General features: G+C 39.2%; 1 protein-coding gene across 5 annotated transcripts in view; it reads right to left on the reverse strand.

The window, feature by feature from the left end:
• The window catches only part of NEGR1 (neuronal growth regulator 1), a 779356-nt gene that overhangs the window by 140022 nt on the left and 616181 nt on the right, over positions 1-23153 (reverse strand). The window contains exon 7 of one of the 5 annotated variants that reach the window (XM_032494571.1): positions 13893-18783. The exons of the other annotated variants lie outside the window; for them this stretch is intronic. Coding sequence (XP_032350462.1) covers positions 18755-18783 — 29 coding nt within the window. The 3' untranslated portion in view covers positions 13893-18754. Of the gene's footprint in view, positions 1-13892; positions 18784-23153 lie in introns of those variants that run through there. 5 annotated transcript variants of the gene reach the window in all.

Genomic DNA, 23153 nt, shown 5'->3' on the forward strand with positions numbered 1-23153 from the left:
ATTTCATATGTGTACCTGTGTATATGTATGTGTGTGCACATATATAAATGTAAGAAATATATATTTATATATAGTGTTTCTTGGGGGCAAGGGTCCTTTGTTATCTCTTGTTAGCTGTATAAATTTTAGAATTTTAGATAAATAAATCACTTCACATAAGAAAGAAATACGAATGATCTGATGGTGAAAGGAGGGGCTGAAAAGACGGGAAGGAGGGAGAAAGAGCATGAGCCAGCACAACCTGAGCTTGAAGGGAGACAGAAGAAAAACCTGTGTCTGAGCAGATAACGAGAGGTTTAGTGCATTTCAGAGAGAAATAAAGAGATGTATTATTATTGCTGTGGGAATAATTTGGCGAATTTTTCCCCACATTCTTAAGGAAACTTTCAGTAATGGTCTAGATTACCATTGCAAGGTTTTTAAAGTCATGTTTACTTATTTAATTTTAAAACGAGATAACCCAGTTTTATTGGGGTTACACGTGGTTCCTGCCCTCGCCGAGTGTAGAGTTGAGATAATAAATATCTGGTGCTTGGACTTTATTCGGGTTGCCCAGGGAGAGAGCTGCAGGGTGTCACCTCGACCAAAGGTGACCAAAGGTGACCAAAGGCATCAGTCCCTGTGAAGTCACTGAAGGATTCTCTCCCCAGTTGAGCTACAGACTGGTGACTTGAACTGGTGTTTCAGGTGACCCTCAAAGCAGTTCAGACACGTCCCCAATGGGGTCATCCCATCTTCTCCACTCTTGCTCAAGCACTGGCTATTTCCTTTCCAATGGTGGTGGTCACAGTGCAACAAGCACCAAGTTTTACAAAACAAGGTTCTGGCTTTATAACTGCCACTAATTCTTTCTGTGACTTTGGACTGCTTACTTTTTTCACGCCTCAGTTTTCTGAAACACTGGGGGAAAAAAAGAAATTCCTCCACAAGATAATTCAGATTAAGTGTTTTTAAGCACTTCGTGTAATTTGGACAATACCATCTACTTTGTTTTTTCATAACCTGTTGACCCACAGAGGAGTTTTCCAAGGACAGCCATGTTCTAAAGGGATTCTGGGAGAGAAGAGTTTAGTCACTTTTATGTCTTTTAATACAAGAAGCTGTTTGTAATTTATTATTAGTATAGGCTTGGATTTTTTAGTACATGGTCTTTTCTTTGACAAGTGGCACATAGCTACATTTGTACACTAGTGCTGCTGACACTCACAGAACTTTGTATTGGTCCTCCCTCCTAGGACTAGATATGCTTGCCTGCTTGAGGGTCTGAATGAATATACCTTTTTTTTTTTTTTTTTTACTAGCTCTGGTACATTAACCTGCGTTATACACTGGATCTGTATGGCTTTACAAGTCATAAAATTACCTACATTTATAAATTGGGAAGTGACATATAACTACTACCTAGTAGAGACATGTACCGTTCAGGTAAAAGATACCAAATGAAACCTTTGTATTATAAATACTTCTTTTTTAACTTGTTAATGCATTCTTCCAGTGGTCAAATTACTTCACAGTAAAATTTTTCCTTAATAGGACTTATAAACTTTGTTTATACTGGGTACTTATTATTATGATTACTTCTTAAAGAAAAATGTTCTGAAATATTACCATATGATTCTAGCCATCTCATTCTTTTTAATGCATAAAGGCATAACGATTACATTTTATAGAACAAATCATTACAGTTCCCAGAGGAAAACCAGCTAAAATGTTCATAAGCTTTAACCAAATTGAAAGACTAGAGTTAATAAAGCGTTTCCCTTGTAGCTGATGGCTTGGTCCAGAGCTTTTGTAAATGTAGTGTTGGTGGCCGTGCTTGCATGGTTTCTGCTTATTTGTGCTACATTTATGAAAAAAGACAGTTTACTGATGTCTGTCTTTGATTTTATGTGTGTTAGCTAACTGGCGAACTAAACTGATGGTGTGTCAAGAAGCAAGTTTTCATTTTGGACCTTGATTTAAACTAACTAGTACATTAATGGGCAAGAAGAGCTTATTACACCATGTGAAAATTCATATTAGGAAGTGGGACACATTTTAGCCAAAAGTAGCATTGTACGATTACTTCCTTCTTAGTCATGAATACGTTTTGGGACAGACTTTGCTGAAGTTTTCTGAAAGTCAAGATGGAAGAGCCGCCGTGTGTTTAGTTACTGCACAAAGCATATTCAGGGAAGACACTATCATATTATCCAGTCAACACAGGACTAGTCTCATAATTCCTCGGAGCACAAATACATCTATTGCTAATTATAGTCTGAGTCAGCGTCATGAGTTTACCATGTTTTAATAAACAATTGTTTTCTGTACGACTGACCAAATTGATTTTGTCACGATCCAGGTCAAACACAGTAACTGGCTGAAACACGTAAGACTGATAGCTGCAAAAACAATAAAAACATTTTAAAATCTCAAATGTGAGATGTTATACACAAAGCTGCTCTCTTCAAAGTACACTTTTTAGAACATATATTTTTCAAAAGTCAAGGGTGTAAAATTGGCACAAACTAACATGCCTTGCCTACCTTACAGCTAATTTTCATACGATATCCAGTCTAAGCCTGGAACGGGGCAGAGGTGACAGACAACTCTTTGTGTTGTAAATTCACACCGCGTTTAGGCCGTATTTTAGAGCTTTCATTTTTCACATTAACGCTGGGCATCAGTCTTTGTCTCTACATTAAAATACTGATGATTTCTGGGTTTAATTAGGCTTCAGCTGTTGCAAGTCGTTCTTTAGAGTCTAAATTCTAACAAGCCATCCAAACATTTGCGACCTCTCTGCTCTCCATTCCTTACTCTTAATCACAACTCCTCAAAGTGCCCGTTGCGTTTGTGACATATAGCAAGTCTAAACAAAGGCAGAGAGCAGGCTGTTGAGATTCTGGGAAATTCTAACTGCCCCTAACGAAGAGGACACATAAACAACTACAAAGCAAAGCTCTGTCCAGACCAAGACCAAGCCATCATCACTGCTGCTGCAGGCGCTGTTTTGTCTGAAGTGAGCACAAGCTCACAGCACACACTTATTTTCAGGAATCTGAACAGGAGATGATACGTTCAGCGCCAGTACCCTGCATGGTAATTCGTTTCTCACTATTGAGAAAAACAGAGCATCTGCTGCTGCTAATTCCCGGGCATTTTATACACCACCACAAACTCTTGCTGCAAAATAGGGGCCAAACATGTACACTCTAGGTCCAGAGGCTTTAAATAGCAGACATATATGTTCTTTTAAATGCACCTCTATGTGTTCAAGTGTATTTTGCAAACCTGTAAGTGTATTAGTTTACTCTAGGTGAGAGTCATTGCTATGGAAACAGCATCAATTAATAATGCCTGACTGCACGTATCACTGTGCTAGACCCTAATAAATGAATAGACACGGTGCTTTGCTTCTGGTTTGTTACATCCCCAAAGGGACCCCAAGAGGAGTAATCAGTGAACACTTGAAAAAGGATGACCACTTAGATTGGCTTGATAATATCATATTAACAGCAATTTTCAGTTCCTGGATAACTGGCAAAGAAGGTGCCCCTGGAGGAGTCTAGGGCCAAAGGAAACTTCCAGAGGCTGAGTTCTTGTAGCGGCTAAGGGTTTTGGGGAGAATCTTCATTTGCTGCAAGCCTCCCCCTCCCACACATGAAGTCACGTGGTGACACTGCTTCCAGTTTAGGAACCCTGTGTGTTTGTTAAATAAGTTATTTGCTTGTTAAGAACAGAAGCAGTTTGCTATTGAAATTAGGAATTTTGTTGAACTAGTCAGATGCATAAGATGTAACATATGAGTTTCTTTGTATATCACCTAAGAGGACTGTAAAGAGAGCTCTATCTAGAAATAAAGGACTGTCTCTATGAAAGTGAGACCCAGCTAGATCATGATTACATGGACAGGCAGAGCTGCTGGGTGGAGAGAAATGAGCCTGGACATTGGGATATTCAGGCCCCACATCTTCCTGATAGTAATTTGAAAGGTTAAAAGTTTCTGTTGGAAAAAAGAAAAAGATTCAGCCGAGGCCTCTGCAGCTATCTGTTCAACAGCCAATGACATCCAGAGTTGTGAGATGCATTGTGTAAACCAGAAAGCTTGCCAGGTCAGTCTGTTTTTATCTGTCTCGGTGTCTCTGCCCTACGCCTCACTGTCTCTCCTGGGTGAAGGGGTAAGAGTTACAGGAGGGCGAGAAACATCCACCTCCGGGTCTAAGCCTACTATTTTACTTTTTACTTTTACTATTTTACCCTGATGGACTTCTGGGTAAAACGATCAGCTACAATATAGAAGAACCTACTTAGTTTATTGGAATTTTCAAAACTAAATATACCTATTTAATTTCACTCCATTTCATGAACAAGGAGAATGAGTTTCACAGACATGGGGTGACTTGCTCAAAGTCACAGATCAAGGAAATGGCTAAGCCAGGAAAAGAAGCAGCTTCTTTTGAATCTCAGGCTAGATTTCTGATTTGACACTTAAGAGCTGATTCTGTTAGGGCAGCAGTGGGGCCAACTGAAAAACAAACTACAGTTTTTAGCCTTCTTTACAAGTGGAGTGGTTACATGACATACTTCAGACAACGAAATACAAGTAGAAATCACTGGGTAGAGCTTCTGGGAAAGTTCCTCAAAAGACAGCAGATTCCACCATCCTATGCCCTTCGCTTCTTTTTACTTGGAACATGGTTGTGATGTTGGAGTGCTATCTGCCCTTCTGTGCAAATAAGACAACAGCACCCTCAGAGAGGTTGAAGGGATAGATTGCTTGGTCCCTGTTAACACTGTTGTACCAACAGGATGGACCAGTTTACTTATCTCTAGACTTTCAGTTACACAAGGAAAACCAAACCACCGATCTGTAAAGACACTGTTTATCAGACACTTTTTATCTGCAATGGAACTTAATCCCTAACTAATACATATAAAGATACATAAAACATACGTGTGCTCACATAAGAAGATGCTGATTAAAGTCTCTCAGTCTGATGCATAATACTATGAATCCATGTTATCTTAAATTAGAACTCTGAATAGTATTGTATAAATTATGCCTAACAAAGTAGGCAATAATGTTTAATTCTGTCCTTGAGGCAATGTTTTTAGGAAGAATCAGGTGATGTGGCTTCTGGTCTGGATTCTACCACTAACTCTCAGGGAAATGTACTAGCTACTTGGTGTCAGTTTCCCCAACAGAAATATATGTTACATACATATATATATTCATGTCATATTCTTTTGAAATTTTACAGGAATATTGCACAACATTTGATGTGGTCTGAACATTGGTAGCATAATTCATGCATGTGGCCTTCAATGACAACTTTAGTAAAAGTTTTCAAGGAGAAGGAAAGCTCATTTAAAACATTTTTACCTCAGAGTAATTTTTTTTTTTCATTCTAACAGGGTCCCCAAATAATAATCAGTTGAAGAGATAAGCCATGAAATAATTGGCTGGACTTAGACCAAAACGTCTTTTGGAAGGGCTATGCCTTCACCTCACCTGCAGAGTTAAAAATGAGGGAAATTAGCTTGTCCTCTGAGAGTTAAATTATGAAAGCAACAGCTCAAAAGAAGTATGTGCAAAAAAATTACCTTTTAAAGACAAAATGATTATACAGCAAACAGAACTTGACAGAAACCAGATTGAATATATTAACACATCTAAACAAAGAATATATTACTCCCAAGGGGAGGGAAGGAGAGAGATCTAAGATTTGGTCAGCTGTATGCATGGACAAAGCAAAGTCACAGAGATAAACTGAGACTGGGGGCTGGGAGAAGGATTTGGAGATGGATGGGATGTACATACCACTCAGAGAAAAGGGAGCCGGAATTACTGAACTTTATGCATATTCTGTCCCACTGGTAAAATTGCCAATTTTTTTGTGAGATGAATGAAGCAATGTTGATTTTAGACTAATGCTATTTACTGTTTGATTTATTTATCTCCTCTTGTTCTGATTCTACACTCACCAAACAACTTGCTGATTGTGATGTGGTGCCCTACACAGGTCTGGCTACAGGGAGAGAATAACTGACTTTCCAGACTTCAAGTATTTTTGTGTCCTCAGAAAGTGGTTTCTCATGAAGAATTAATAAAGTAACTTCTGATTATGATGTGGCTTCTAATGTGGCTTCATTTTAGGAACAGAATGAATTGATGATGCCAATATGAACATTATAATCTAAGTCAATCTCTTTTTGTAAATTAATCAATCAGTATCTGGGGGTCTACTCAGAATACACATTGTGGTCTCATATAATTTTTCAGTCAGTGTCAGCTTAGCAAGCTCTCACAGTCTACTAAATCCTAGGCAGTGGACTAGAAAGACTCTCAATTCCTTTGAAAGGGAATCAAGAATCTGGATTAAGGTGACCTAAGTAAGCCATTTTCAGATTCAACCAGACTTCTCCTGGAGCTTGCTATTTAATGATGTATGATACCTGGACTCACAGCATGAGCATCCTCGGGAACTTGAAGAAACTCAGGACCTCAGCCTCTGCTCCAGAATCAAATAGTCTGCATTTTGCCAAGGTCCTCAGTATATCTGTGTGCATAATGCAATTTGAGAAGTGCTGCTTTTGAAGATACGCCCACCATTTTTATCTGTCTCTGCAGGTCGTTAGGAGACATTCTTTCATGGGTATCTCCCACTGTCACATGCTTTGTTGGGACTGGCAAGCATGCATGGCTTCAGTACAGAATGAAGAGTAAATGCTCTTTATTTCCACTTCTTGTAGGAGGAGGTCATGTCTCATTGCGAGCAGGCTTGCTTACTGGCTGCTATGAAACACTGGGTTCCCAAAGCTCAGCATTCTCTTCGAAAGGAAGCTATGGCGTGTACTAGCACCCATGTAGGTCATCCATGTTGTCCCTGTGGGAATGTGGGGCTCAGGGCGCGAAAGCAAACATGCTGCCTCTCTGGCTCTTGTTTTTGCTGCGAATAATAAAGTCTTACATCTCTGACCCGGGAGTTTTGTGTTTTCTGCAGGCATCCACGATGCTGTGGCAAGCTAACATTAGCTTGTAAGTAGAGTAAAATCTCACACACTTCACAGTTATTGACACAGATTTCTTCAGCCTTCTTTAGCACAGTTGCAAAAAGCAAGGTGCAACGAGAGCTAAGTTTTTAATCCACGTTCTACCATGAACTGGTTATACCAAAGAACAGTCACTACCTCTCTTCTCTGGAATGAGAGGAATTAAAATTAGGGGAAGGGGAAGACGGATAAAGTAGTTGGTGAAAGTTTATAAATCATTAGTTTGTAAGGACAGGGTCCATGTGGTAAGAATTCTTTCTGATCAATCTCCCCACTAAGAACCAGCACATTTCTCTGAATAATGGCGATATCAATAAATAAATGCTCTATTTTGGCCTGCAGGAACTTGAGAGTTCCTCAGAAGCCCTGGGAAGTTATTTTCCTTACACACTCTAATTCTACATGAAGGGATGCACCTATGTGCTATGCCACATATGGTGCCTTATTTGGTGAAGATAATTGATTTTTCATTGAACTTGAAATATATGAATTGTTTTGATGATCTCTGGTTCAGTTTAATCTTGATTATTTTCAGATTTCTGTTCATTTGGGGGTATGCTGGACATCTTTTGAAGAATAACTATTTGTTCAAGATATAATATGAAATTCTTCTGAGACTAAATCCACAAATATGGTGACCTTCAAGGAACAGACAGCAACAGGAGAATGCAGAAGGCTACCGTGTGCTGCCTGCATGGTGCCACTTTCAGAGTCATGGACTGAGCACAGCGCTAGCTGGTCTACAGGGATGGGAGGGAATACACTTCTGCTAAAGAAGGGGCTGGCTGTACAATCTAAATTGATGGAGAGTCTGGTAACTTACATCTTGCAGCACTGAAAAAGCCAATTGCTTCTGTTGCCAGTGAAAACAGTAGCTACAAAGTGTCAGCCTCAAAAAAAGACAAATGCCCTGTGGTGGGAAGTCTGTGAGCTCTGAGCAGGCAGACAAGACCAAGGGTATTGTCTTTCCATCCAAACCACCATCTCAGATCTCCTTAATGTAGCTGCTGTTTGACTGAGAGAGAACAAAGATGACAGTAAGTAAAAGATCGAAGCCATCAGTATTTAAAACTCTTTCTACCAAAAAATACTTTTCTGAGGTTGCTCACAAATAAAATTGACTAGGCTGAAAGCCTACTAGGTTTTTGAGCAAACTGTTTTGTTAAAGAAATCACAAGCCTGATCTACCACTGTAGCTGTTAACTTTTAAAGAGAGCTCTCCGTCCCCAGTCTGCATGGGTGCAAAGTGGGGCACGCAGGCTGTTCATCCTCCAATGCTAACTTCAGGGGTAGTCACGGAGCCTAGTGTCCAAGAAAGAATTTCCAAGAGGACAAACACAAGGGACTTGGAAGTTCTTCCCAGTACAAGAATGAGTAGCTTGCCCAGTGGTCTGTCTGAGGAACGTACAACCTACCAGGAGAGGGAGTCTGGATTCTTCAAACTGGCATGATCTGATCATTGCTATGGATAAGTGGCTGCTGTGGGTTTCCCTTTCTCCCCTTCTCAGAATGGGAGTGCAATTACAGTGTCCTGGTTTATATGCCACCACAGTATACTGGGCTTCTGTGTGGCGGAGAACATTTGTTTTCATCTCAAGGTTACCTGACCGGACACGTCACACTCAGGCTGACAAGGAGACTGTCCATCACCCAGAGATCCTGGACACTCAGCATATGATGGAGCGTCGTGGTCATCGACCTCTGATAGGAATGGACATGCTCTGTATGCAGGAAGATGGGCACGCCTGGATACTGGAGTCACAGAGAGACAGACTTTCAGTACTAACCGCTCGTGGTCCCTCAATATCCACTGTATCTTTTCCCCATTATAAAAGAAACAATTTTTGGCAAAGCATTCAGTTCTCACTAACAGAGAATATTATACTAAGTGAAATAAGCCAGGTAGGAAGAAAAAAATTGATACGATCCCACTTATATGTGGAATTTTAAAAAGTCAAATACATAGAAGCAGAGAGTAGAAGAGTGGTTACCAGGGGCAGGGAGGCGGGGGAGTTAGGGAGCTGTCGGTCAAAGGGTACAAAATTGCAGTTATGCAAGATGACTGCCTAGAGGTCTACTGTACAGAATGATGACTGTAGTTAATAATCCTGTGTTGAATATCGGAAATTTACTCGAGAGTAGGTTTTAGATTCTTTCATCACAGACAAAAAAAATGTGAAAAGAAGATAGGATAATTATCTCGATTGTAGTAATCATTTCACTATATATAAAATCATCATGTGGCACATCTTAAATATACACCTTTTTATTAAAATGTAAGAAATAAACACTACTTAACATGCAGAAAAGTGTAAGTAGTGTGTGCAAACTTGGAGAAGTATTTATACAGGAAAAGAGGGAGGCCGTCTCCTTCCCTCTGCTCTTCCTACAGCCTGACGTACAGACATGATGCTATGACTGGAGGGGACACCTCAGGCCACCAGGTAACCTGGGAATGGATGCCATGCAGTGGAAAAAAATCGTGCAAGGAGCCTGTGTCCTGGATATTGTGACGCCAGTCTGGCCCTGGACTGTCTATTTCAGGCTTCCATGTAAGAGAGAAATAAAACCATATTTTTGTTTAAGTCACTATTTTGGGTTTTGTCACTCACAACTGTTCCTAAACCTGACTAACACAGATGCGTTAGAAAAAATAACTAGCAAGTGATTTACAGATTTAGAGATCTTTGTGTTAGTTCTTTACAAGTCTCACAGGATTTTAATATTAACAAATAAAAAATGGTAAGTTAGTTATTGGAAGACTATTCTTCTGGCGGAAGGTCTCCAAGTGCTTTGGTTCAACAAGATTTTAATGGTCAGGTAGAATGTAGATAAAATAATATGTTTTTGTTTCTAGACCTTTGTATTAGACATTTCATTTTCAAAGGTCATTTTAAATAACACGTGTTAGAAGTTTCTTGCTTTAAAGGACCACCTATGAAGAAGCCTAGGGCATGGCTGCGAGCATCAACACGCCATCAACAATGTTGCAGGAACAACCAAGCTCCTTTGAAAGGCCAAACATAAACAAGTACTTAATGCCTGTGTGTCTGTGGTCTTTTAGAATGGCTACGTTATAAACAACACACACACTGATGGTCATGAAGAAATAAAGCCAACTCATTAGGTGACTTTTAGTCTGGCTTTACACACACACATACATACACACACACACACACACACACACACACTCACACACATTGTTAAAAGAATCATTTCCATATGTTATAGTAGGTTCCAGATTTTCTGTTTTCCATCTAGGTGGTAATTAGCCCAATTTCCAGTCTGAAATTGTCCTCTGTCTAAGCTTGTCACTTTGCTGCACTTTCCTCTATAAGTCACAACAGTAACAACAACATAAGGCGGTATTTTTCAAAACTGTTAAGAGTTAGGCCTATGTTGCGTTGAATTCAACCACTGTAAATCATGAAAGATAATAATGTTGCTTTTAGTATTTGAAGATAATGGTTCTGAACCGCCATAAGCAGAACACTTGCTTGGAGCTATCTTTTTTTCCCCAGTGCTTTGATACTCTCTCTCTCTCAGAGCCATGCTTATTTTATCTAGATGGGGCACCGCATTACATTTTGCCTTTCCTCATCCTCTAATTGAGCCCAGATGCAAAGTCTGATCTCACACCAGCCACACTGAACAGAAGATGCTGTGCTTCTCTCCTAACACTTTCCCTTCCTCGCCTTCCGGCAGGAGAGTGCGGTATATGTAGGTCTTCACATTGACTTGCAGATGAATAGTGGGGCTGCATCTGCACCGAACCATCTCAGCTCTCTCACCTGGTTACTACCATAACCAACTGCAACTTGGGGGACTGGGACTAGAGAGAGAGGTTTTGAAAAACTAAAGCAAAGCAAAACAAAATAAAATATATTAAAAAAAAAATAAGCAAGTTCTCCTAGAGAGTTTAACTCCTCTTTGGTCTGAGACTGGAGAAAGTACAGACTGCAAAATATTTCATTGGATAAAATAGCCTGTCACTAAATTGGTAAAACTACCTGTTTCTCAGGACATGGAATCATTTTCAGTGTTTAGCGATCAGCTGTTACCACGATGCTACTGATCAAGTGATTCTATAATCAGAAGACAATTCGTTATAAATATACATATAGGAAAGTTCTCTAAGGGATACTTCGGGGGTGAGAGTATTTAACTTTACTGCAGTATTCAAGAGATGAAGATTTGCTCCAAAGTATCTTTGGAGAGCTTTTTTGCAACATCGTGTGTAATTGGAAGGAAAAAGAGATTAGACCGAACAATTATACTATGTATTATTGAGTAGATTAACAGTGTGCTTAGGAAAAAAGTTAGGGAAGGATATATTAGAAAAAGATTACACATCTCATTAAATGGTTCAGTACTAATTATTTTACTATTTGACCAGCATAACACATCAACCGAGTTAAGTAATTGCTCTTCCTTTAAGTAAAACTGGCACACATACATATGATTTTATAGAAACATATGAGGAGGTGATAAATAAGCAACGTGTGTTTCTGAGGAGTGCCAAAAGGGGCAGAGGAATGTATGCTTAGACCAAAAGTCATCTTTATCTTAGTAACTCAGGTTGTTCCACATGCATCGTGAGACATTGTAAGAACAAAGCAGCACTAGATTCCAGTCATAAATATTTGTCTCTTATGTCACTCACACTTTAAAAGCTATCAACAGTGTATGGGGGGAAAAAAAAGGCTTGGCTCCTAACATTTATAACATCTGCCTTTCTTTGCATCTTCATGCCTGTCCATTTTCTCTTTAATTGTCCTCTGTGCTCCAGCCATATGGGATTTCTTTTATTCATTCATATTTGTCATTCTCTTTCTCACCTCCAGAAATTGACCACATTTTGTGGTAACTGGTTGCATCTCCAACTTCATCTTCAAAAACAGCAGTCCTCAAAGGGTTAGGAACCATAAGAATCTTGCTAGCTCACCTCAGTATTCTCAATATAGCATGGAACTAGGCATTTTGATGCTCAATACACTGATAAATGAATAAATACTGATGTTTTAAAGTGGTGGCATTACTGGTTAATCTCATGTCCCGAAGTATGCAGCCTACAAACTACAGACTTTTTGCTTTTAGCAGGTAAGAATTAGAGGGAAAAAAAGATTTTTAAGATTTTTTTGGAGGGGAGGGTGCGTGATATGGCGGGGAACTGACCCCACCTACTGCAAAGCAACTTCAGATATGTTTTCCTCCTCCTCTGCTTCTGGCCAGGTTGCAGGAGAGAGAAACATTGGATCTGAAACCTATTATGATCTTCTAAGAAAACTTAACTTGAAGATATTTATTGTGTTCTATTTTTGGTGGGAAAAAAGATCACATATGTTTATTTAGCACAGCCTTCTGAAATACACAAAGCATAACTGAGGATGAGCATTTTCTACTCCTGGTCCATTTCTGAGGACCACATCACGAACTGCTCCCCAAAATGAGGTCTTTCTTGCAGTAGCTGGATACCAAGTCCTATGTTTATTAATTTTCTCCTTTCAGTAAAGGCAGCAACTCACCATTTTCTTTCAGTTCCTCAACAATGTCCACTCCTCCAACCAGCTCCCCTCTTACATACAGCTGAGGGTATGTTGGCCAACTGGAGTAAGTTTTTAATTTTTGCTGAAGTTTTGTCTGCCAGTATATCAAATGTCTCATTTTCAACACCAGCACTATGTAGTACTTCCAGACTTTGTTTGCTGAAGCCACACTTAGCTTCCTGTTTGTCTTCTTTCATAAAGAGCATCACAGTAGTTCTCAAGTTCTTTGAGCCATTCCTCGAATTTGGGAGCTGTATTGTGACGTTAATACAAGACACTAAACACTTTTCATGGCCAGGTAATATTTCTGGCCAGGTACAATTTTTCTCTCTGACTTCACAGGGTTTAAACATTACAAGATAAGCATTTCCTGAGGCCTCACTACTTTAGATTAAAACGTTGCTTTAAAACTAGCATGGGGCGAGAATGAGTCAATTTTAAGAGGAAAGGTTTTGCATCGCAGCAAATGCGAACAAGGCATGCTGCATGTGTCAACACTTAGGGACACTGAGCTTATCATACAGACAGAATAAAATCCAGTTGTATCAGAATCATTATATGGGTTTGGAGACTGCTGAATCAGAGCACCCCTACTTCACAGTTAAGTTAAAGAAATTATAGATATAATGGGGGGGATGAAGTTATATAAGAGGGAAAGGGAAAACAACGAATGCATGAGTCTCTACTATGGACCAAGTACTTTACGTGTATCTTATTTAATGTAAGATACAGTCGTCCCTCAGTATCTGTGAGAGATTGATTCCAGGAACCCCCCCTACAGAAACCAAAATCCACGGATGCTCAAGACCCTTATTTAAGTGCCGTATTTGCCTATAACCTACACACGTCCTCCTGTGTACTTTAAATCATCTGTAGATTGCTTATAATACAATGTATATGCTATATAAATGGTGGCTGGTTGCATGGCAAATTCAAGTTCTCCTCTTTTTGAACTTTCTGGAATTTAAAAAAAATATTTTCTATTTGTAGTTGGTTGAATCCACGGACATGGAACCCATTGGCATGGAGGGCTGACAGTACTTCACCTCCATGTGAGCAAAGCCTGACTAGCTCCGTTTTACAGAGGTAAACTGAAGAGAGAGCGTTTCTGCAATTTGCCTAGAACCATGCCATCTGTATACAGAGAAGCCAAATTTCCCTTTATATCCACTTGAGTGGCTAGAAGCATGATGAAGCTGACTCGTACCAGGTCATGAGAACCAATTGTTAAATCTGAAGGAATTTTGCAAGCAGTTATTAAACATGGCCATTGTTGAGATTAAATTATATAATCTTAAAAATTAAATTAAAAACAGATGTAATAACCATTCAAAACTCATCATTTCAAAATCATTTACTGGACTTTTACCATTATCTGTGATATTCAGCTTTCTAACACTACGTCTCTGCTGTGGAAATGAAATAGGATGGTGTGATGCTGTGCGCCTCCTCCCAGCTCTACTCAGTAACGTCACTTGGTAGCTTGAAACCTGCCATAATGGGAGTATTTGCACCCTGGAAAATGGAAAACGTTCCAAATTAGGGGCTGGTTTAGTTTTTGTGGCTGTTGACCGTCTCGACTGAAGAAAATGATGGAGAAATGTTAATGAGATTAAACATAAAAATATATTGTGTCTGTAGGCATTACCTTATGAATAGCATAAAAAAATTAAGAAAATTTTCTTTCAGGATTTCCAATACGATTCTCTGTTTCAGCAAAGAAGTTACTTTCATCTTACTTGCTATCATAAATAGAAACACCAGCCCATCTTCGTGTCAGAAAAATACTCAGAGTTGGGATACAATTCCATTTGTCGAATCATGGTTGAACTGCAACCATAGGTTGGCTATACATACATGATTGCAGCAAATATCAGTGAAAGCATTCTATGAGAAGAAATTGGTTATATGGAATTTACATTGAAGGGTCTTCTACAGTTTATTATTATTTGTAAATTTTGTGATAAACATTCATTCCAGTTAGATATTTACCAACACACCACTAAATATACAAATAGTGAAGCCACCAAGATATTATTTAGTAAGCCTGAAAAGAAACATGGGGAAGTTCTTATAAGGTATACAACTGAATCTATAGTATAATTATAAAAATATAAATAAACACACAAAGACAGTAAAGTTTACGTCAGACTAAGAGGAGTTTTGTGAGGAGGGTAGGTGATATATAATTAGTTACATTATAAGGAGGTAAACATGAAAAATAAATGCAAAAAGTCTGTTATGCTCTAGAAAGGCATGTGTAATGTTTCTTGGTTCTAAACTTATAAAATATTTCACAGAGGAGGAGTGGAAGGTGTTGTCACAGAGTATAATTCTATAAGGAAGCTTCTTTTGTTCCATCATCACAATTTTTTTTTAAATTTTTGCTTCTAAATTATAAAACACAATGTGACATTTCCTTTATTATCTAACAGCAGAATATCATATTGCATTATACTTTCTTCATTAGTTTTCATTTCCCTTAAGTTTTACTACACACTCTGATGAGTTTAGTACACAAAGTCATCATTTCAAAGTCAGCAGAGATTCTTTGGGAGAAGCAAAGTTTTCGCAAAACAAAACAAACATAAACACAAATACAATATCCATTCTGTGACTAAGATTATTTTTAAAAAGAAACCCTGCCTTTTCCCAGGAACATATAAGAAAATCTTCCTGCAAATTTCAAGCACAACCAAGTTGCCTCCCAAATTGGCCATTTGCACTCCAGGGCTCTAGCTGAAAATGCACAGAATTGCCTGAGTAATTCGATTGCAGGCGGAATCGATGCAAGTGTGGATGCTGCCCTGGTCAAAGGTTGGCCCCGAGGCTGCAACTTAAATCAGTGTGGAGTGAGCTAAGACTGATTACTTTTTCAGTGATGAGGCTTTCAAAAGCAATTTTGAGCTTGCCTATTCAGAAGCTGTTTGGTCCTATCTTGAACTTGTACTCCCGGTTACAGAAGCATCTACCTATCTGTTCTGGAGTAGAGGGAAAATGAGAGAAAAGAAGAGAGAGAGAGAGACAGAGAAAGAATGGTCCAGAAAGCAAAAAGCAAACATCAGATGAGAGCCAATCATTAATAATATGTGAAGCAGTAGTGAATTTTTTTAATCTTTTAAAAGAATTTATATAAGAATAATAGAAAGAAATCAGAGTGTATGCTAACAAAGAAAAATAAACAATAGATGGAAGATTATTATGATAATGATATGTGACAGTCTAAGAATATTTGGGCACATGAGACTCATTCTTTCAGGTGCTGCTGGCAGGAAGGATGCTGGGGTAACACAGGTGGTTTGAAGTAGGAAGCAAAATGGGTGTAAGAAAAGATGTCAGATACGGACTCCGATAGACAACGTGCTAGCCTGAGAGAAATGAAGCTTTTCAGTTTATCTTTTTTCAGCAGAGCCACGCCTGCAGAGAAGTTGTGCATCCATAGCTTTTGTAAGTCTTTCTAATAATGTGTTTACTGAGTTAAATAGTTTGATTGTAGATCTTACGTACATGTGGATAAGCATGTTATCATACCATAAACTATGGTGCTCGCAAGAAGTTAAGTTGTTTTTTGTTTTTTTAAGAAAATATTTTCCTATAGGTATGACCTGTCATTCTTAAAACATAGGCTATTATCCAGCCAGTTTTAGGAAAATATGTTGCTGCATTCTGTCTTACGAAGTATTTTGGAAAACTTGTGATTCCATCTAAGTGGACCGAGTGGTGACTCTAATGGTTCTTTGACAAGCATTATGATCTGCCTCACTAATTAGGCTGCTCCACATATGCACTAATTGGATTGATTTTTAAAAATCAAAGAGAGGAAATTAAAGAGCATGCGATTATCTAGTACCACATTTTAGAGCTGGGTAACTCAAGTTACTTCTTTGCTTTAAAACTGTTGAAAGAGAAAGCTTGTTTAAAAAAAAGAAAAAAAAAAAAAGAATGAAATGGGAAAAATCCTGCCTACTAAAAATTTCTGGCCATGCCATAGGTGAAATGACATTTCCACACCAGCAAGTCTTGCTTGATTTATTCAAATCTTACTTAAAAATACACTGGGCAGATACCTAATTTGTGTCTCTGGAGAGAAATCCCAACTGAATTGTATTTATAAGTAAGGAGATCCAGCCCATGCTGAATAGACACATTCAATGAGGACATGCGATTTTCAGTCCCTTCCCCAGCAGTTTCATGGCCACTAAAATGGAATTTACAGTGCTTTAGAGAAAGTGTGGCCCACTGAAATATCATCACTTTCACAATTAATTCTTCCTCTTTTCTCCTTTATCTGGAACATCAAAAAGCCAGTTTCACTTTCCTTTTCCTTTTGGTGAGTGCTCTGTTAATTACGCTTCACATTGCCCGAGGAGAAATGGTAGGTTAAATAATAATGGCATCCGGCACTTCATAATTTTCATTTTCTCCACACGTATCCCTGGATCTTACATTAGGGGCCACATCTACATTTTTCAGAAAAGGGAATCACAGTGCAGACGTGGAGGTGGCAGAGCAGCTCAGACCACTGGGCCACGCTTCCCACCCGGTCACAGCGTCAGGGAGAACAGCGCGCGCCGGGTAAGTGTTCTTAGGGACTTCCCAGAAATAGGGGTGGGGACTCTCTCCCAGGACGTCCCGTATGCCCGGTCAGAGAAAAGGCTAGGAAAGGCACACTGAAGGCAGAGGCTGCTACTGTGTTTTATTTAGGCTGGAAATGTTGGCATATTTTCAATTTTACGAAGTCTTAATAGCAACAAATCCCATAGAAACAGGGTCACATTTTGGCCTAAGTTGTTATTGGGTTAGAGCTTTGTGAAATAAAAGAGCGAGCAGGGAGGTCTACTCTAGTGCCTTTTCATAGGTTATTGGCCAACATAATTGAAACTGTGAACATAAAGGAAATTTCCCTGGAGAGTAAAATTCTTTGTAGAGATGACAAAATGATTAGGCCAGCAGTGCCATTAGCTAAACTTTATGGAAACTCACCAAAGAGCAAAACCCATTAAAAGACAATTTTTTCTGTCAATAAAAAATAATTTCGAGTTCAATGACAAAAACTGTACAGAAGGGAAAAATATTGACAGCATTTCTACTTTGTTAAGGAGTAAGTATAACCGTTCTTAATAACAATCCATACATAAATACTACTTTTTAAAAACATATATAGATTTCTTAGAATCTTACAAAGCATTATCGCCAAAAGGAAACTTGGAGATTATTCTATTCTTCTCATTTTATAGAGGAGGAAACTGAGGCCAGGGAGTGAAGTGCTTTTTGCCTAAGGATCTCTCCAAGTAAGGGCCAGACCCTAAATTGTCTGACTCAGGCTAGAGCACCTAATAAAATTTTGCGGTTAAATCTGAAACTCCTTTTGATCTTTTTGGTACCTAATTTCCACAAGCTTGCTACATTTCAAGGCTGATCAACAGCAAATACCAAAGCTCCCTTCTTCTTTAGGCGTTTACTGACCCTTTGTCGGCTATAGGGATGTATATGCCATCTCCGTAGCTGGAGGATGCAGCTGTCAAGCTGCCTCTTAACCTGAGAGAAACACATCAGCAGAGCAATTAATCTTGTACAGCCCTCTCTATCATCCTGACCACTTTTTTTTCATCATTGCAAGCAAATGCTTACGTGCATGGCTGATTTAATTAATAATTCTAATAAAAAGGCGATTATCATAGCAATGTACATAAGTGCATTAATAAGTGAATCAAAACACTAGTGCTGATCTTGGATATTCAGTGAGATCAAGTTACAGAGTTATAGAGATCACGTAGATCTGAGCCTTTATGGGTTTGTCCTTCAATATTTTGGTTATACATAACAGAGAGGAAAGAAAAGCAAAACCAGCATTGGATGCGCATTTCCTTTGGATTGGGTACTATGTACACTATTTTACATATCCTATCTCAATTAATCATCACAACAACCCTATGAAAATAATCTGTTTTCCTTATTTTATAGGTGAGACAACTGAGGTTTAAAGATTCAGTTTGAGAGAACTGTCTAACATCTTGCATTGTAGGACTGTGGATTCGACTCAGATCTGTGTGATTCCAAAGCTTTTAGAGGTTGGCGTGGAGAGTGGGAAGAGCCCTGGAACAAGAGTCGGAAAAACTCAGGAAGTTCTGGCCGTAGATCTGCTGTGACAACACATGACTTCGGGTTATCAGTCACCTTCTCGGGGCCTCCGTTCTCTCACCTACAAAGCAAAAGGATGGATCTAGACCGGAAGTTTTCAAACCTAATTTTCTGGAACTCTACGGCTTTTTGACAGGCCTCCAGGTCACTGTGCAATGTGACATGGAGGAAAAAGAAAGGATTTTCCAGATTTACGCTCAAATCAACCAAATGAACTCCAATTTCATCTTTGTTGTATATTAATGGTTTGCATAAGGTTTTATTTGGGGAAAGAAGAGAATCCACTGCTCAAAAAAGTTTGGAAAAACTTTGACTCGTTTGTTTCTGAGACCTACTCCAGCTCTAAGTTCTGTCATTCGACACAGATAACTAAAGCATCCATATTTGGTTCTCACCAGAGGCAGTTTGGTGAAATGGAGCACCACAGGTCCCCACAGTTATTCGAACACCCGGTCTTGTCCAAAATGTCCGTAAGACATTGGCGCATGCCAACCAATCTTTGCTCTTTGGTCCTGTTCAAAACCATTTGGTATAGACCACATATACTCATGGATGTTCTGAGTAGGACCAAATTTCAAGGACCTTTTAGTGTAGACCAATTGTTCTGTGGATGTTTTATCCAGGGCCAAATGTCCTAGAACGCTTCAAACTGTTGGATATCACTTCTCAAGTACAGCACTGAATGACCATTTTGTGTCTAGCTTCTTGAGAATACACACAGGATCTAGGTGGAAGGTCAGGGAGCAAAAAACTCCTCTTGCTTCACTCATACTCCATTTCAGCAAATTTGTATCCATCCATTATTTGTGTGATGATTAAGACTGTGTATGTGTATTTTAGCTTAGTAGAGTGCCGCTTGACAGGCTGATTTAGCAACATCAAAATCTCCCTGTACCTACAAACCTAACATGTGTCAAATATTTATTACTAGCACATCCAGGAAAGAGTTTCCATTAACATCATAAAGCTGTGAGGATAAAGCAAGTTGGCTCACATAGCATGCTGTCTTCGATAATCACCAAATCTAAATTTATTACTGCCTCTTTCAACCAAAATGAAAACCCTATCTCTTTTGAGTTGCAGGAAGGGAGATCAATTTCAATCTAAAATATGAATCATTCAAATTTGTGGTATTACCTTTCACATGGAATCAAGGTTCATTGTAACAAGCAAAAGTAACCGAGAACCCATACAGTTGCTGAGTGGCATGTGGGGACATTTGAAGCAAGCAGAGAGCTGAAATATTACTTGCAAGGGCACAGCTGGTTCCATATTCAACAAATCAGTCAAAAAATAAAGTTTGCCTGCATCAGTCAGATCTAAACAGGGAAAAACTATTATGCTACCCACATTCTTACTTTCTCCAGTAGTCTCTCCCATTTTCTGTTTGGATAACAGCTACCGACTTTTTTTTTTTTTTTTTAAATCTCAAAGATCCTGGAGGTGCCCAACAAATTAAATAGACTGGGAAGAAATATTCTCTAACATGAGAGGATATTTTCCAGAAAGTCAAATAGCACTTGATTGTATAAAGCATTTAAAATTGGAACTTCATTATTGTCTCCACAGGGTTGCTAATATAGGGAAAAGACGAAGTTTGGGTAAGTCTTTTGAATATTTTATGCACATTTCTAAGGCAAATATTTTGTTACTTGAATAAATGCATGTGTATGCATATGTGCACACACGCACACACACACACACACACACACAAGAAACAAAGGAGAGAAGTCCCTACAGTGTCACCAGGACCTGTATTCTAGCAAACTACTTGACACCACAATTCTGGGAACACATTAGAGGGTGGTTTGGCAACCATACACTGTAGCAATATTATTGTTATCTATTTGGGACTATAAGAAAAGATTCTGTTAATATTAAGGTTTGAATTGTCCCTAATATTTTCATTTATTAGGTCTCAGGAGAAGACTGTATTAAACCAAAGCTATGTAAACTTTAAGCATTTTGTTTATATAAATTTCTAAGATTTCTTCCTTCTTAAGTAATTATCTTTCCTTATTTCCCTTTAGATTGTGAGTCTTTTAATATGTGTCCTATAATGAACATCTGTTCTTTTGAGAAGGTAGAAAACAAAGCATATGCATGTTTTACTTATAAAAATGACTTTAACTGGTTACTAAATTACTGATCAAATGATGGTGTACATTTGATGAGCTGGACCCATAGATGGCAGGATGGGACCATTCAGTTCACATCCTTTAAGGAGAAGACTTAGAGAAATCAATCTCTTTCAGTTGCTCATGTTAAGGAAACAAAAAACACAAGTGAAAAACAATAATAAAATCCCCAATAATTCTAAATCCTGAATTATTTACTTACTAAAGAATTTTGCTATGAACAGTTGATACGATGTCGGCCATCATTAAGTTTGTAAAAGCATTGTTCCCAGAGACTAATCTATAGTGATCTGCAGAATATTCTCTCTCTTTCCCTCTCTCTCTCTGTCTGTCTTTTTCTCTACCTCTCTCTCACAAAGAGCCTTTTTTTAATGCAGAAATATTAAAGGATGAGGGGTCCACTGTATACTAGCTTTCCTATAGTTTCTCCACCCTAAATTCTGCTTTCCTCTTACCTGAGTAAGTATATATATACTTTTAACCTGAAGTAATGCTACTGATGAAATTAATAGCATTAGAATTATAGCTCTGCTTAGAATTATAGCTCCTCTTACAATTACAGCCTAAAGCCTAGAGGCTGTGGAGGGCAAAAGAATTTAAGGTGACTTCATATTAAATCAAAGCCCTTTCTTGCTTCTCTGAGGCCCAAGAAGGATGTGCAAAAAGGAGCCAAGAAGCTAGAATGAGAGAGGCTTGCAGAAAAGCAAGACGTGTGGGCAGTGTCATTCACCAAAGCCTGGGGTGCTGCGTCTTTGCACGTCGGGGACTTGTTGATGCACACCTGGCCAGTGGGCCTGTTAATCAGGAAAGAAGCCCACACGAGGCCGGCTGCTGGGGCATCAAGGCAGATCATCAGCCCGTGTTCTTCCTTTCAGAGCCTGGCCTACAGAAAGAGTAGTTTACTACCCACATCTCTACCTCTTCATCTACCTATTAAATTTAACCTACTTATTTAAATTTAATTTGGCTTCTACTCCCAGTTTTGTATAGGAACTGCAAACATCACCAATAGGTGTCACTTGTCAGACAGTGGCTGCTTTTCAGACTTCCTCTGGCCCGGTGCAGCGCCGGACACTGCAGACCCCCTCCCCGTCAGACGAGACTACTCCTGTGCCTCCCATGGCACCCCTCCTCCTCTGGCACCTGCGTCCCCGCTGAGTCCACGTGCTTCCACAGCACAGGATGCCATTCTTCTTCTCGCCCCTCAATGCTGATTTTACTTGGATTTCAGTCTTTGCTCATCGTTCCACTCTACATGGCACTTAGGAGAAATCTTACTTACTCTCGTTAACAGAAGCAGCACGTCCATGCTGATAACTTCCAGATCATGTCCCCATTCTGGACTTTATCAGTACAGCTGCCTCCTGGGCACTGCCTCCAACTGAGTGTGTCTACGACTGAACTTATTTCTCTCCTTCAGTCTCCCACATTTCCCCAAATCTAAAAGGGCTCCTTTCAAGTTCTATCCTGGTTAATGTTACCCAAATTCAACATTGGGAGTATTCTAGATTCCCACAATTCCCTTCCATCCTTTTCCGATTGGGTCATTAACTCCTCTGTCCATCCAGCTCTCTCATCTCTGCTGCTCATCTGATGCAGTTATCTTCTTATAAGTCAAATACCTGGATTCAGCCCTCCACATTGCTTAGCACATATTTCAGAAACTAAATCTGTTTGTAGCCCCCCTTTATTAAAATGCTTCAGTGGCTCTCCAAAGCCAGACAGGTAAAGTCCTTTCTATCTTAATTCCTCCAACCTGTCCGGCCTCACCTCTCAACACTCTTCTCCCCCCTTTTTAACTCTAACCATGTTAAAAAATACTATCGTGTCTTCAAATGTATCTGCTTGTTTCATACTGCCATGTCTTTACATGAGCTGTTCCATAAAGAAGTATTTCTCTTTCTCCCATTCCCACGCCCAGGATCAACCCAATCCCATCCTCATCTCAAGGGTCATCATCTCCACAGCTTTCCCTGGACCCTTAAGCCTGAGTGTCTCGTTCTCTCATTCGTGCTAATGTGCACTGTGCTCAGGCTGTTGTTGAATGAACTCTGGAAAGTCCTGCCTCTGAAAATAAGACAACAATGGCTAAAATAGTGTTTTGAATTGTAGCTTAGTTATAATTCACACAGTGATATTGCATGCTCTAGATGACCGTCCTTTCATGGCCCTCAAACTGGAATAAGAGGCTCTTCTCCGCCCTTGGATGCTACTGCTGATAAAGTGCATTACAGTTATCTGATTCTTGAACCGCTCCTCTCACTCAGCTGTGAACTCTTTCAGGATGACGTTC

Source organism: Camelus ferus, chromosome 13, assembly GCF_009834535.1.
Source record: "Camelus ferus isolate YT-003-E chromosome 13, BCGSAC_Cfer_1.0, whole genome shotgun sequence".
Taxonomy (NCBI): Eukaryota; Metazoa; Chordata; class Mammalia; order Artiodactyla; family Camelidae; genus Camelus; species Camelus ferus.